The sequence below is a fragment of the Salmo salar genome, chromosome 11 (genome assembly GCF_965601325.2).
Source record: "Salmo salar chromosome 11, fSalSal1, whole genome shotgun sequence".
In the NCBI taxonomy this organism is placed as follows: Eukaryota; Metazoa; Chordata; class Actinopteri; order Salmoniformes; family Salmonidae; genus Salmo; species Salmo salar.
In genome coordinates this window covers 38,905,001-38,918,134 of record NC_138301.1, presented here as the reverse complement: position 1 = coordinate 38,918,134, position 13,134 = coordinate 38,905,001, and the positions used below count along the sequence as shown (strand labels likewise).

The 13,134-nt window shown below is 46.5% G+C and overlaps 1 protein-coding gene across 2 annotated transcripts in view; it reads left to right on the top strand.

The window, feature by feature from the left end:
• Positions 1–13,134, top strand: part of LOC106562743 (UPF0606 protein KIAA1549L) — a 128,216-nt gene that overhangs the window by 36,442 nt on the left and 78,640 nt on the right. Inside the window, exons 2-4 of one of the 2 annotated variants that reach the window (XM_045689495.2) lie at positions 6,658–7,005; positions 11,698–12,120; positions 12,407–12,522. In XM_045689495.2, coding sequence (XP_045545451.1) covers positions 6,658–7,005; positions 11,698–12,120; positions 12,407–12,522 — 887 coding nt within the window. Of the gene's footprint in view, positions 1–6,657; positions 12,121–12,406; positions 12,523–13,134 lie in introns of both variants that reach the window. The other variant, XM_082957906.1, reaches the window with a different exon arrangement.

Here is a 13,134-nt window from a genome sequence, read left to right as displayed (position 1 = left end):
GTGCCCTAATGGGCTTAACTGGTATGGCGGCTTGGTAAACAAAGGGACTGAGAAGGGCGCGAAAGACAAAAGACACTACACAGTTGATAATTATAGTAATTGAAATGCTAATCCTTTGCGCATGAACGCTCTCATTCGGGAATAATTGCAATCAATATATATATTTCCGCTCAGTGTGTCGTCGTGATCTCTGTTGGAATCATCCGTCTTTCTGTTGGAAAGTTCATCTGAACTTCTCTTTGCGTCCCTGGAGTCTTTCGTGGTTAGAATGGATACTTCAGAGTCCCATTCAGAAATGTTCTTATAGAATAGATGTTTCGGCAGTTGTCGGTCTTCACATTCCAGGTCGACATAAATTCTAGCTGCAGACTAGTAATTAGTATCGAAGATTTGCTCTTATTCTGTCGGTATCGATAGTCTCAGAGTTGAACCATTTCCACCAGTGTAGCCAATGCTCCACGTGGTTTGGTTAGGAATTCAACAACCGTTATAACCTTAGCTCCCTCAGATGACCGAGGAATGCATGGTCTCTACTCAAACCTTAGCCCTCTCGGTAATGGAGCTACGCTTGGTCTCTACTCAAACCTTAGCCCTCTCGGTAATCGAGGTATGCATGGTCTCTACTCAAACCTTAGCCCTCTCGGTAATCGAGGTATGCATGGTCTCTACTCAAACCTTAGCCCTCTTGGTAATGGAGCTACGCTTGGTCTCTACTCAAACCTTAGCCCTCTCGGTAATCGAGGTATGCATGGTCTCTACTCAAACCTTAGCCCTCTCGGTAATCGAGGTATGCATGGTCTCTACTCAAACCTTAGCCCTCTCGGTAATCGAGGTATGCATGGTCTCTACTCAAACCTTAGCCCTCTCGGTAATCGAGGTATGCATGGTCTCTACTCAAACCTTAGCCCTCTCGGTAATCGAGGTATGCATGGTCTCTACTCAAACCTTAGCCCTCTCGGTAATCGTGGTCTGCAGGGTCTCAAGATCATTTCTCTAGGTGGGTGTTTTATTCGGAACAGCAGAAAAGGCTGTCCCATGATGCAAGATCAATGTCTTTGCTCATGGGGCGGGCCAATGACTTTGTTAACTTTAAAGGGAATTGGATTCTCTTTCATTAAACAGTTTAAAATCACATTACATAATTTCACAAATAGTGTCATCTTTACTCATTCATTTTATACAATAACTAGATGCATATCTCATAACGGAGACTCTTGTATAAACAGAGTTATGGTAATGTGGCTGTATTGTCTCTCAATGAGGTCACAAACATTAAACAAAATGGACCGGTCGTAGCTGGATTCCCCACCGACCGTTTACACATTCTCCAAAACATGGACATTGTTCAGTTCTCAAGTTCTGTGATGTAGAAGTTCCTTTGTTCTACTGTGAAGCTTTCTCTCTCTATACTGCATGAGGGAGAGAGTCTCCTCCAGGAATTTACGACCTGAGATAACAGAACCTGGGTGTAAGAGGGAGAGAGGGGGAAGGCACTCGCTATACCCAAAGAGGGCCACGTCATGACAACCGGAAGACCAAAAAGTGAATGAATAAATGACAGGTCAGGATGTTATAGCCCATCTCTGTCAACAGTTTGACTAGGTGGAGCTATGTGCATATCAACAGTGTTGTTTTAACCAATGGGCTGGGTTCCAGGCTTGCAGCTGTTGCTTGTCTCAACCTGCTGGGGTGTTGCCACCCTGGTCTGCAGGACAAGAGGACAAAACCACAGTGCTCAGTTTGTGACATCCTCCCAGACCACTGTGTTATCTACACCTCAGTGGTCACTGGCACTGCCCTCTACTCTCCCCACCAATCTGTGTAGGAACATTCAGCCTCTCCTCCAGCCAAATGAATACATTAAAATGACTAGGAGGGTTTGGCCACACACACAACAATTGTTTCCATGTGGTTTGCAAAGCAGTTGGACGCCTTTTTTGCTTATTCTTTTCAAGTAGTTCACGTGTCTCAAATCCCTTGTCTCAAATGTACTATCCACCACCACTGTCACTCTGTCCTTTTATTGAAGACAATCTGCTTCCTGTATATAGTGGAAGGAAAAGAAAGGAAGCTGAAAAACAGAGGGAAAGGCGGCGAGTTAGAGGTGAATAGAAGACGCGGTGAATATATGAGAGGTTGAGCGCCCTGTCGCACCAACCCTGGCAGTGTCACGTCTCAGTCCTGGCTGCTCAGAGATGGCACCGCTGGCTGGCTGGGGAATAAATAGACTGTGGAAATGAGGTCTGTATCTTGTTTGTGTGTTTGCAGAGATGCCCAGAGAGGGACAGGGCTCAGTCAGCCTGTTCCTGTAAGCTCCTGTCCCACGGTCAGAAATGTTATGCATCATAATCACAGCTGTCTTTGTTCCTATTGGAAACCATTACCTCTTCACTTTGCACATGGCTAACCTTTCCGTTTTGGAGTTGTCAGTAATTGTTTCACCATATTTGAATGTAGAGGGACAATGGCATACTGTACTGTAGCATAATTGTTGATATTGATACCTCCGTCATAAGAATATGGACCAATATAGGAGTCGGGAATGGTGAATAGTTCATTAGGCCCACACGTCCAAAGAAAGGGGTTGTTTTGTTTCGTTAACCTCCATTTGCCAGATATTGAACTGCCCACCCACCATTATACAGTCTGTTAGACTCCAGATACAGTACTATGGTCCATGATACAGACCTCTCTACAGTCTGTTAGACTCCAGATATGGTCTATGGTCCATGTCACAGTAACTTTAGAACTGTTAGCATGCAGCTTGTCTTTGTGCATCAGCAGTGTGGGGACAAAGAGCTGTAATTGTCATTCACAGGTCATTCAGTAGCCAGACCTCAGAGTCTGTAGCACTGTGCTAACAGGCACCAACTGAACTACAGCAGCCAGACCTCAGTCTACAGCACTGTGCTAACAGGCACCAACTGAACTACAGCAACCAGGCCTCAGAGTCTGTAGCACTGTGCTAACAGGCACCGACTGAACTACAGCAGCCAGACCTCAGAGTCTGTAGCACTGTGCTAACAGGCACCGACTGAACTACAGCAGCCAGACCTCAGAGTCTGTAGCACTGTGCTAACAGGCCTCTGACTGAACTACAGCAGCCAGACCTCAGAGTCTACAGCACTGTGCTAACAGGCACCAACTGAACTACAGCAGCCAGACCTCAGAGTCTGTAGCACTGTGCTAACAGGCACCAACTGAACTACAGCAGCCAGACCTCAGAGTCTGTAGCACTGTGCTAACAGGCACCAACTGAACTACAGTAACGTCAGACAATTAGAGGGACAGTGATTGTCCTCAGGAAGACAGAACAACAGTTTAAATTACATTTTCCAGTTTTGCCATCAAGGCCCTTTTCCTTATTCCTCTCATCTCTCTCCTCTCTCTCCCCTCTTCCTTGTCTCCCTAGTGCCCACTATCCCATATACCCAATCTCTCCTTCTCTCTCTACTCTTCCCCTCTCTCTCCTCTCTCCTAACATTCCCTCACCCCTGTTCTCTCTGTCCCATATGCTTTTCTCTTTATTCCATTATAGCTCTCTACTCGCCCCTCTCTGTCCTCTCCTTTCCTCTCTTCTGTGGCTGTGTCCCATATGCTCAGCTGTCTCAGAGCAGGTGACAAACTGCAGGTGGACCCCACACCTCCGCTCCAGACCAGCCCCCGTCCAGCAGACCAGAGGGGGGTCAGGAAAGGAAGATTTCTCTCATGTTGGAATGGCGACAGGCAGTAGATCCTGGGTTCTCTCATAGTGGTAAAACATTTATTGGGCCTTTAGCCTGATATCTATCTGTTTTTTCACATTTATTTATAGAGTGACTTTGAAATTAAACCAGCACTTACTCTCAAATAACATCAAAACATGTTAAGTGCAGGCTCAAATGAATGAAGTGTGAAGGGGGTGTATAATGTGTAATGAATAAAGGTTTTAAACTGTTTATCAACCTCCCTCTCAGTTATGAAGACGGTCTGTCTTGGAACCCAGTTATATGGACATGTAATATGAATTGTCTGAGGGTATCGGTGACATTTCAGAATGCAATGAAAACAAGTGGCTGTCGATATTGGCATTTCACTGAGCTTATGCATGTTTATGATATCCCATTATAATTGTAATTTAACGGTGGGAAAATGTCTGGGAAAAAAATGTTTTTAGATTACTTTTGTTCGATGCAGAGTTTGAGAAATGTTATGCCCGAGGGGTCAGTGTGTGAAATTGTTAAAGCCAAAGCCTCTGCTGGGTATGTAAAACAATCCCTCTCTGTGTGTGGGTATGTAAAACAATCCCTCTCTGTGTGTGGGTATGTAAAACAATCCCTCTCTGTGTGTCTGGGTATTGTAAAACAATCCCTCTCTGTGTGTGGGTATGTAAAACAATCCCTCTCTGTGTGTGTGGGTATTGTAAAACAATCCCTCACTGTGTGTGTGGGTATTGTAAAACAATCCCTCTCTGTGTGTGGGTATGTAAAACAATCCCTCTCTGTGTGTGTGGGTATTGTAAAACAATCCCTCTCTGTGTGTGTGGGTATTGTAAAACAATCCCTCTCTGTGTGTGGGTATGTAAAACAATCCCTCTCTGTGTGTGTGGGTATTGTAAAACAATCCCTCTCTATGTGTGTGGGTATTGTAAAACAATCCCTCTCTGTGTGTGTGGGTATGTAAAACAATCCCTCTGTGTGTGTGTGGGTATTGTAAAACAATCCCTCTCTGTGTGTGTGGGTATTGTAAAACAATCCCTCTCTGTGTGTGTGTGAGTATTTTAAAACAATCCCTCTCCGTGTGTGTGGGTATGTAAAACAATCCCTCTCTCTGTGTGTGTGGGTATTGTAAAACAATCCCTCTCTGTGTGTGTGGGTATTGTAAAACAATCCCTCTCTGTGTGTGTGGGTATGTAAAACAATCCCTCTCTGTGTGTGTGGGTATGTAAAACAATCCCTCTCTGTGTGTGTGGGTATTGTAAAACAATCCCTCTCTGTGTGTGTGTGGGTATTGTAAAACAATCCCTCTCTGTGTGTGTGGGTAATGTAAAACAGTCCTGATCTCTGTGTGTGTGGGTATTGTAAAACAATCCCTCTCTGTTTTGTGTGGGTATGTAAAACCATCCCTCTCTGTGTGTGTGGGTATTGTAAAACAATCCCTCTCTGTGTGTGTGGGGGTATTGTAAAACAATCCCTCTCTGTGTGTGTGGGTATTGTAAAACAATCCCTCTGTGTGTGTGGGTAATGTAAAACAGTCCTGATCGCTCTGTGTGTGGGTATTGTAAACCATCCCTCTCTGTGTGTGTGGGTATTGTAAAACAATCCCTCTATGTGTGTGTGGGTATTGTAAAACAATCCCTCTCTGTGTGTGTGGGTATTGTAAAACAATCCCTCTATGTGTGTGTGGGTATTGTAAAACAATCCCTCTCTGTGTGTGTGGGTATGTAAAACAATCCCTCTCTGTGTGTGTGGGTATTGTAAAATAATCCCTCTCTGTGTGTGTGGGTATGTAAAACAATCCCTCTCCGTGTGTGTGGGTATTGTAAAACAATCCCTCTCTGTGTGTGTGGGTATTGTAAAACAATCCCTCTCTATGTGTGTGGGTTTTGTAAAACAGTCCAGATCTGTGTGTGGGTATTGTAAAACAGTCCAGATCTGTGTGTGTGTGGGTATTGTAAAACAGTCCTGATCTCTGTGTGTGTGTGGGTATTGTAAAACAGTCCTGATCTCTGTGTGTGTGTGTGTGTGTGGGTATTGAGTAGAAGTACCTGGTGTTAAAACAAATCAAGTGATCTGTGTCAGTTTAACGTGTGGTACAAGGCAGTTTTAGTAGACAGGATACTTGTCTGTGGGATCTTGATGATCTTGATGATCTTAACAATGATTTTCAACGTTTAGTATTAAAAAGTGTGTGTGTGTGTGTGTGTCTGGATGCACCCACCTTGCCAGGTGAAACATGCAGCAGGTGATGTGACAGGCTTGCAAATCTTTAGAAATGAATAAAAGAACGCCCCAGACAGATGTGTAGAGGATGTTTGGGGACATGCTGAGAATGGAGAGAAGGAGGGAGGGAGGGACTAGTGCCAACCTCACAGCCGGACGGCCATCTTAGGGCTGTTATCACTGCCAGTTTGTTTGTGACACCTGAACCAGATGTCTCTCTCGCTCTCTGTGACATTAGTTCTTTAAAACGATTTGAAGTAAAAAAAAAACCGACAGGTTTAATAAGATTTTATAATAGACATCAAGATGTTTTTAATGCATGTACATGATTCAGAGGACATTTCATACAATTTCAGCCCTTTGGTCACATTAGCTTCACTCTAGTATACACACTAGGTAATTCAACTGTGAATTACAGCTTGAGTGAATGTGCTTTAAGACTGAAATGTGTTTGACATGAAATGAGGTGGGAAGCATCAACATTTCTATTCAGGTGATGAAAAGGGTTTTAGATTGTCAGTGGCTCCTGCAGTGTAAGGATTCTGATTGCTATTCTCTCTTCAAAGAACTCACTTCTGATCCCAGGCCAAATGGAAAAAGTCTTTGAATGGTTTTGCTCTAAATGGAAAGAAAATGACACACTTTCACTCTGAAACTTTGTGCAACTTTAAAATGATCCCTCCATGGCTGAAGTAGCCAGCATTGACCCCTTGCTTCCCTTTCCGCTCTATTCCAGATGAGACGAACTACGACGCCTCTGGTTCTTCTGATGTACCCAATGACACAACAGCCTCCGCCCATCCCATTCACCCATTGGCCGGCTTGCTGTTGGTGGATGAGGAGCCTTTATCAGTCGTCCAACCAGATGGCAGGGCTGTGTCAGAGGGGGTGGGGCTGAGAGAGCAGCCTGCCTTCTCCTCCATACTGACCCTGCTGGCGGACAAACACCCACTGAGCTTGGTCCGATCCAAGGCCTCGCCAACCATCACCAAGGACAACAACCAAACCAGCCAGTGGCCTTCGGTTGCTCCCTTCTCCTCTTCTTCAACTGTGGAGCCGAGCAGAGACCTGTCTGACAGCTCAGGTTTGACTCCCAGCATGCTTCACCAGACCAAGGCGTCATCAATTACCAAGGCGTCATCAATGTCAGTGTCATCAGTGGCGTCCTTCATGACTGGGGATTGGAGGGCAGTGTCATCATCAGCACATACATTGTTCTCATCATCATCAACAATATTATCATCATCATCATCATCAGCAATGTCATCACCATCATCACCTCCATCACCATCATCAGCAGCAATGTCATCACCATCATCACCATCACTATCATCAGCAGCAATGTCATCACCATCATCACCACCATCATCATCATCATTAGCAATGTCATCATCATCATCATCATTAGCAATGTCATCATCATCATCATCAGCATCATCACCACCATCATCATCAGCAGCATCATCACCATCACCAGCATCATTATCTGAATGGTTAATAAAAACAGCCTTTGCTTTATCCTATGACATCTCAAGCCCGTCTAACCCTGTCAGTGTGACACAAACTGCCTCATCAGTGTCATCTGTGTTATCTCTGAATAAAACATCATTGAATCCCCCAATCCAATCCAGCATTAGTTTAGATGTAGATATATTTACAGTCACAAAGAGCTTACCACTTCCCCTCTCTGACTCCACTCACCAATCACTGACTAGAGGAGTGGCACAAAGGACAACATCGTCAAACAAAATAGACACCAGCCCTTTCACAACATGGAAACCAGCAAAGACAGAACCAAACCATTCCACCTCTACTAGTGTTACCTCTGGAAACGTCCCTTTCACCATTTCAGCCAGAACCATCAGATCCTCAGACAGCCACAGAACCAGGACTGTTTTCACTAACAACAGAGAGACAAGCTCTTTACTTCTCTCCTCTCGTGTCCAGGACAGTCAAGCTGATCAAAGCCAACAGGGAGTTTTACAAACTGTCCGCTCAGCATTGCTGTCACCTCCACCTACTCCCCCACAAGGATATTTAGTTCCTGGTCTCATCACAGGGGAAAATATCAGTGCAACACCAAACAGGGCGAATAGAGATAAGACATGGACAGGTAGTCAGATGGCTTTTATAAGAAGCGCCTGGCCTGTAGCAGTTACCTCAGTGCATTCTCATGCTGTAGATTCAAGTGTATCGCCGGCTGTGACGACCAGAATATCGGCAACATATTTCCCTATCTCAACTAACACCTTACCAACCTTGTCAGGTACCGACTCACCCCGCTCAGACACCACAGTGGCTAAGTTAACAGGCTCTTACTGGAGCACAGCATCTCCTCAGAGCTCAACATATCCCAGTGATTTAGTAACAGCCACAGGGCACACCAGCTCAAGCGCTCCTGTCCCCAATAGGAGTAATGATGAGGGAGGAAGAGCAGGAGGGGAAGTCAGCTTGGATTCAACTGCTCAGACAAGAAGTCACCCCCTCAGTGACTACACTCTCAGTTCTGTATCTGGAACACTGAGTGACTCCACTCTCAGTTCTGTATCTGGAACACTGAGTGACTCCACTCTCAGTTCTGTATCTGGAACACTGAGTGACTCCACTCTCAGTTCTGTATCTGGAACACTGAGTGACTCCACTCTCAGTTCTGTATCTGGAACACTGAGTGACTCCACTCTCAGTTCTGTCTCTGGAACACTGAGTGACTCACCCATGTCTTCTAGTAGCATAACCTTTGGAGATGCAGGATTGACCCCTCTAACCTCGCTGACTCCTTCCTTGAATTCTGACACAGGCCTGATGTCACTTCCTGTCACTGATCCATCAACTTTAGCTCAGCACCTGACGCTGGCGTTAACCTCTCCCACCCTGCATGCTAGTCCCTCAACAGTACCCCAGGATCCCCAATTCACCCTCTCCATCATCCTGACCACCAAGCACCCTTACTTTAACCCAACGGTCTCTAGTCTCCACAGAACTGATGATGCACCGACCCAGTCTGGCTCTAGAGGAACCACATCTACACACAGACCTGTAGTGCTGTTAGCGACGCCTCGCGCTCCCTCACCATCAGCGACCCAGTTTCAAACAAGGCCATTGTATATTTCTGTTAGCACAGGGTCTGAGGTAGGTTCCCCTGATATGGCCCCTGAAATGGCCCTCCATAAGTCACCTGAAATGTCCCCTGTAAATTCCTCTGAAATGTCAACTGAAATGTTCTCTGAAATGTCCCCTGAAATGTCCCTTGTAACGTCCCCTGATACAGCAGAGAGAGCCTTGTCCTCAACATGGACATCACTGTTTGTCGGCTCACCCGATCCTACTGCGACAGGCGAGACAGATCACATTTTTCAAACACACCCCACAGCCCAGGTTCACTCCACAGCCCAGGTTCACTCCACAGCCCAGGTCCACTCCACAGCCCAGGTCCACTCCACAGCCCAGGTCCACTCCACAGCCCAGGTCCACTCCACAGCCCAGGTTCACTCCACAGCCCAGGTCCACTCCACAGCCCAGGTCCACTCCACAGCCCAGGTCCACTCCACAGCCCAGGTCCACTCCAGTTCACCTGAACATCTGACACCACTTGATGCTTCTGCTGATATTACATACACGCCTGCTGAGAACACTGCATCTCAGCCAAATACAGAGACTGGCTCAGTTTTGCCCCTTTCTGCTATAGTTGAGGATTCCTCCACTTACATCACAGATCTAAGTGTTCATGTTTACAAGGGAACACCCCCATTAATGGGTTCTCCAACACCCTCCTCTTATGTTACAGAGGACTCCTTGATTTCCAGAGGGACCGACTCTGAAGGCTCTCCTTATCCACGCCCCACTGATATCCCTGCATATGTTAATACTGCTGAGGCTGTACCAACTCCTCTTAAACTTGTCTCCCACAGAAAGAAAACTACAATAAGGGGAACAGATGTTCTCTCTACAATGTCAGAAAGTCCCACCGTCATGAGGGACCCTACTCCGTCACAGACACCATTAATAAATGAGCATACTTATCTTCCTCACTGGAACTCAGTGGAACTCAATGGACATAGTAGGTATCTTTCTCTAGCACCTGTCTCCTCTCACTCACCTGACAGAGCATTCTCCCCTGGTGCATCTACACTGATGTCAAATGGGAGTGAGGAGACCTTTGTTGGACACACATCTGTCACATATTCTAAAGTGACACCATTACCCAAGCCCTGGAGTTTGACACCAGCCAATCTGATGGCTTCTATATCCTCCACTACACAGAAGAGAACCACGGAGAACAACACTCCCCTGTCAGAGGGGGTAACATCAGCATTATCAGTGTCCATGCCAGAGAACAACACTCCCCTGTTAGAGGGGGTAACATCAGCATTATCAGTGTCCATGCCAGAGAACAACACTCCCCTGTTAGAGGGGGTAACCCCAGCATTATCAGTGTCCATGCCAGAGAACAACACTCCCCTGTTAGAGGGGGTAACATCAGCATTATCAGTGTCCATGCCAGAGAACAACACTCCCCTGTTAGAGGGGGTAACATCAGCATTATCAGTGTCCATGCCAGAGAACAACACTCCCCTGTTAGAGGGGGTAACATCAGCATTATCAGTGTCCATGCCAGAGAACAACTCTCCCCTGTTAGAGGGGGTAACATCAGCATTATCAGTGTCCATGCCAGAGAACAACTCTCCCCTGTTAGAGGGGGTAACATCAGCATTATCAGTGTCCATGCCAGAGAACAACTCTCCCCTGTTAGAGGGGGTAACATCAGCATTATCAGTGTCCATGCCAGAGAACAACTCTCCCCTGTTAGAGGGGGTAACATCAGCATTATCAGTGTCCATGCCAGAGAACAACACTCCCCTGTTAGAGGGGGTAACATCAGCATTATCAGTGTCCATGCCAGAGAACAACACTCCCCTGTTAGAGGGGGTAACATCAGCATTATCAGTGTCCATGCCAGAGAACAACACTCCCCTGTTAGAGGGGGTAACATCAGCATTATCAGTGTCCATGCCAGAGAACAACACTCCCCTGTTAGAGGGGGTAACCCCAGCATTATCAGTGTCCATGCCAGAGAACAACACTCCACTGTTAGAAGGGGTAACATCAGCATTATCAGTGTCCATGCCAGAGAACAACACTCCCCTGTTAGAAGGGGTAACATCAGCATTATCAGTGTCCATGCCAGAGAACAACACTCCTCTGTTATCATCATTATCGTCATCATCATCTTCATCACCATCTTCATCATTATCATCATCTTCATCACCATCAGCAATATCTTCATCACCATTGTCTTCATCATCTTCAGCCTTGTTATCAATGACATCGTCATCATCTGTCGTGTCACACCAATCTCACATCAGCAGTGTGTCCAGTCTCACCACAGCTCCCAGTCTGTCCTCCCTCTCCATGGAACGTTCTGATTCAACATCATCATCCACTTCTGGGTTGAGTTTGAGTGTGATGTCACCATCCCCATCAAGTCTCTTCCCCTCCACTGGTATGACGTCATCACCCTCTGCCCTTTTGTCACCTGCTCTTACATCATCATCCTCTGCCCTCATGTCCCGTGGTGTGACTTCATCACCCAGCGCCCTGGCATCCAGTGTGACATCATCATCCACTGTCCGCTTGACCACTGGTATGATGTCATCTTCCTCCGCACTCATATCTCGCGGTGTTACATCATCATTAATCGCCCTGGCATCCAGTGTGACATCATCATTCCCCTCCCATCTCTCAGAGGAAGTGAGTGTGACTTCTGTTCTTGTTACAGAGACAGCGATGGAGGAGTTAACCGTGGGAACATCCAGAGAGACAGGGGTTCATTTCCCCAAAGACAACGAGACCAGATTATCCCAAACAGGGAACCTCACCTTAGCCGACAGGCCTGCACTCACCACATCACAGGTGTCACCTTTGACCCCTCAAGAGGACACAACGACCGCATCCCTCCAGCTCACGACCGTGACCACCACAACCATAGCTTCAACCACAACCACAACACAGCCAATCACAGAGAGCCCAACCACGACAACAACACGCAGAACCACCACTGCTCCACCCTCCAGGAGGACACTGTCACCTCCAATCCCAAAGACCAAACCCAGAGGGACGACCACCCTGTTCCCCTTCACCACCACCACGGAGGCTCCCCCTCGGCAGTGCAACGTCACAGAGAAGATCTGGGTTAAAACAAGTAAGAGACACCTACAATATTTGAACAACTCAAGAAAAACGAATACCATGATCATTTTCTCAACAGGTTGTTACATTGTTGGTCGTAGTTGGGGTTATGGTTGTAATTACAGAGATATATAGTTGAGTATATATAGTTATATTTTCCAAATAGAATATGCCTTCCCTCTCTCTTCTCCACCCTGCTTCCTCCTCCCTCTCTCTTTCTCTCGCTCTCCCACCCCCTCTCTCTCTCTCTCTCTCTCTCTCTCTCTCTCTCTCACCCTCTCATATTTTTCTCTCTACAGTTCTCACCATCCATGTGAGAAGGAACCGCCTGGACAGCATCCAGAGACAGAACCTGCGTAGAGGGCTGACCCAGGCTCTGAGTAGAGCTCTGAATGACACCACTGCCCAGGCTCAGGTCAGTAGGACTCACACCTACTCTCTCTCTCTCTCTCTCTCTCTCTCTCTCTCTCTCTCTCTCTCTCTCTCTCTCTCTCTCTCTCTCTCTCTGTATCACTCTCTCTCTCTGTATCACTCTCTCTCTCTCGCTCTCTCTGTATGTATCTCTCTCTCTCGCTCTCTCTGTATGTATCTCTCTCTGTATCTCTCTGTATCTCTCTCTCTCTCGCTCTCTGTATGTATCTCACTCTGTATCTCTCTGTATCTCTCTCTGTCTCGCTCTCTGTATGTATCTCACTCTGTATCTCTCTGTATCTCTCTCTCTATATCTCTCTCTCGCTATCTCTCTCGTTCTCTTTCATGTGTGGTGTAGCCTCTGCTGAGTCCTCAACAACTTGATGTTTTGGTTTTCAGGGGAAATGAAAAAAGAGAGGCTGTGACTTGACTTCCGCTTTCGGACGTTAACAAGGCGACCGCATGGCAACGTAACTCCTCCTCCACATTTACTGGATTGGTTGAACAGACCAGTATGTAGGGGATCTAGTTCCAGGTGTTTATTTTACGCCTGCTACGTTAGGGGATGTGTGTTAAGATAGAGGATGCGGCTCTGGGCAGAGGAGATGTAGTCGTT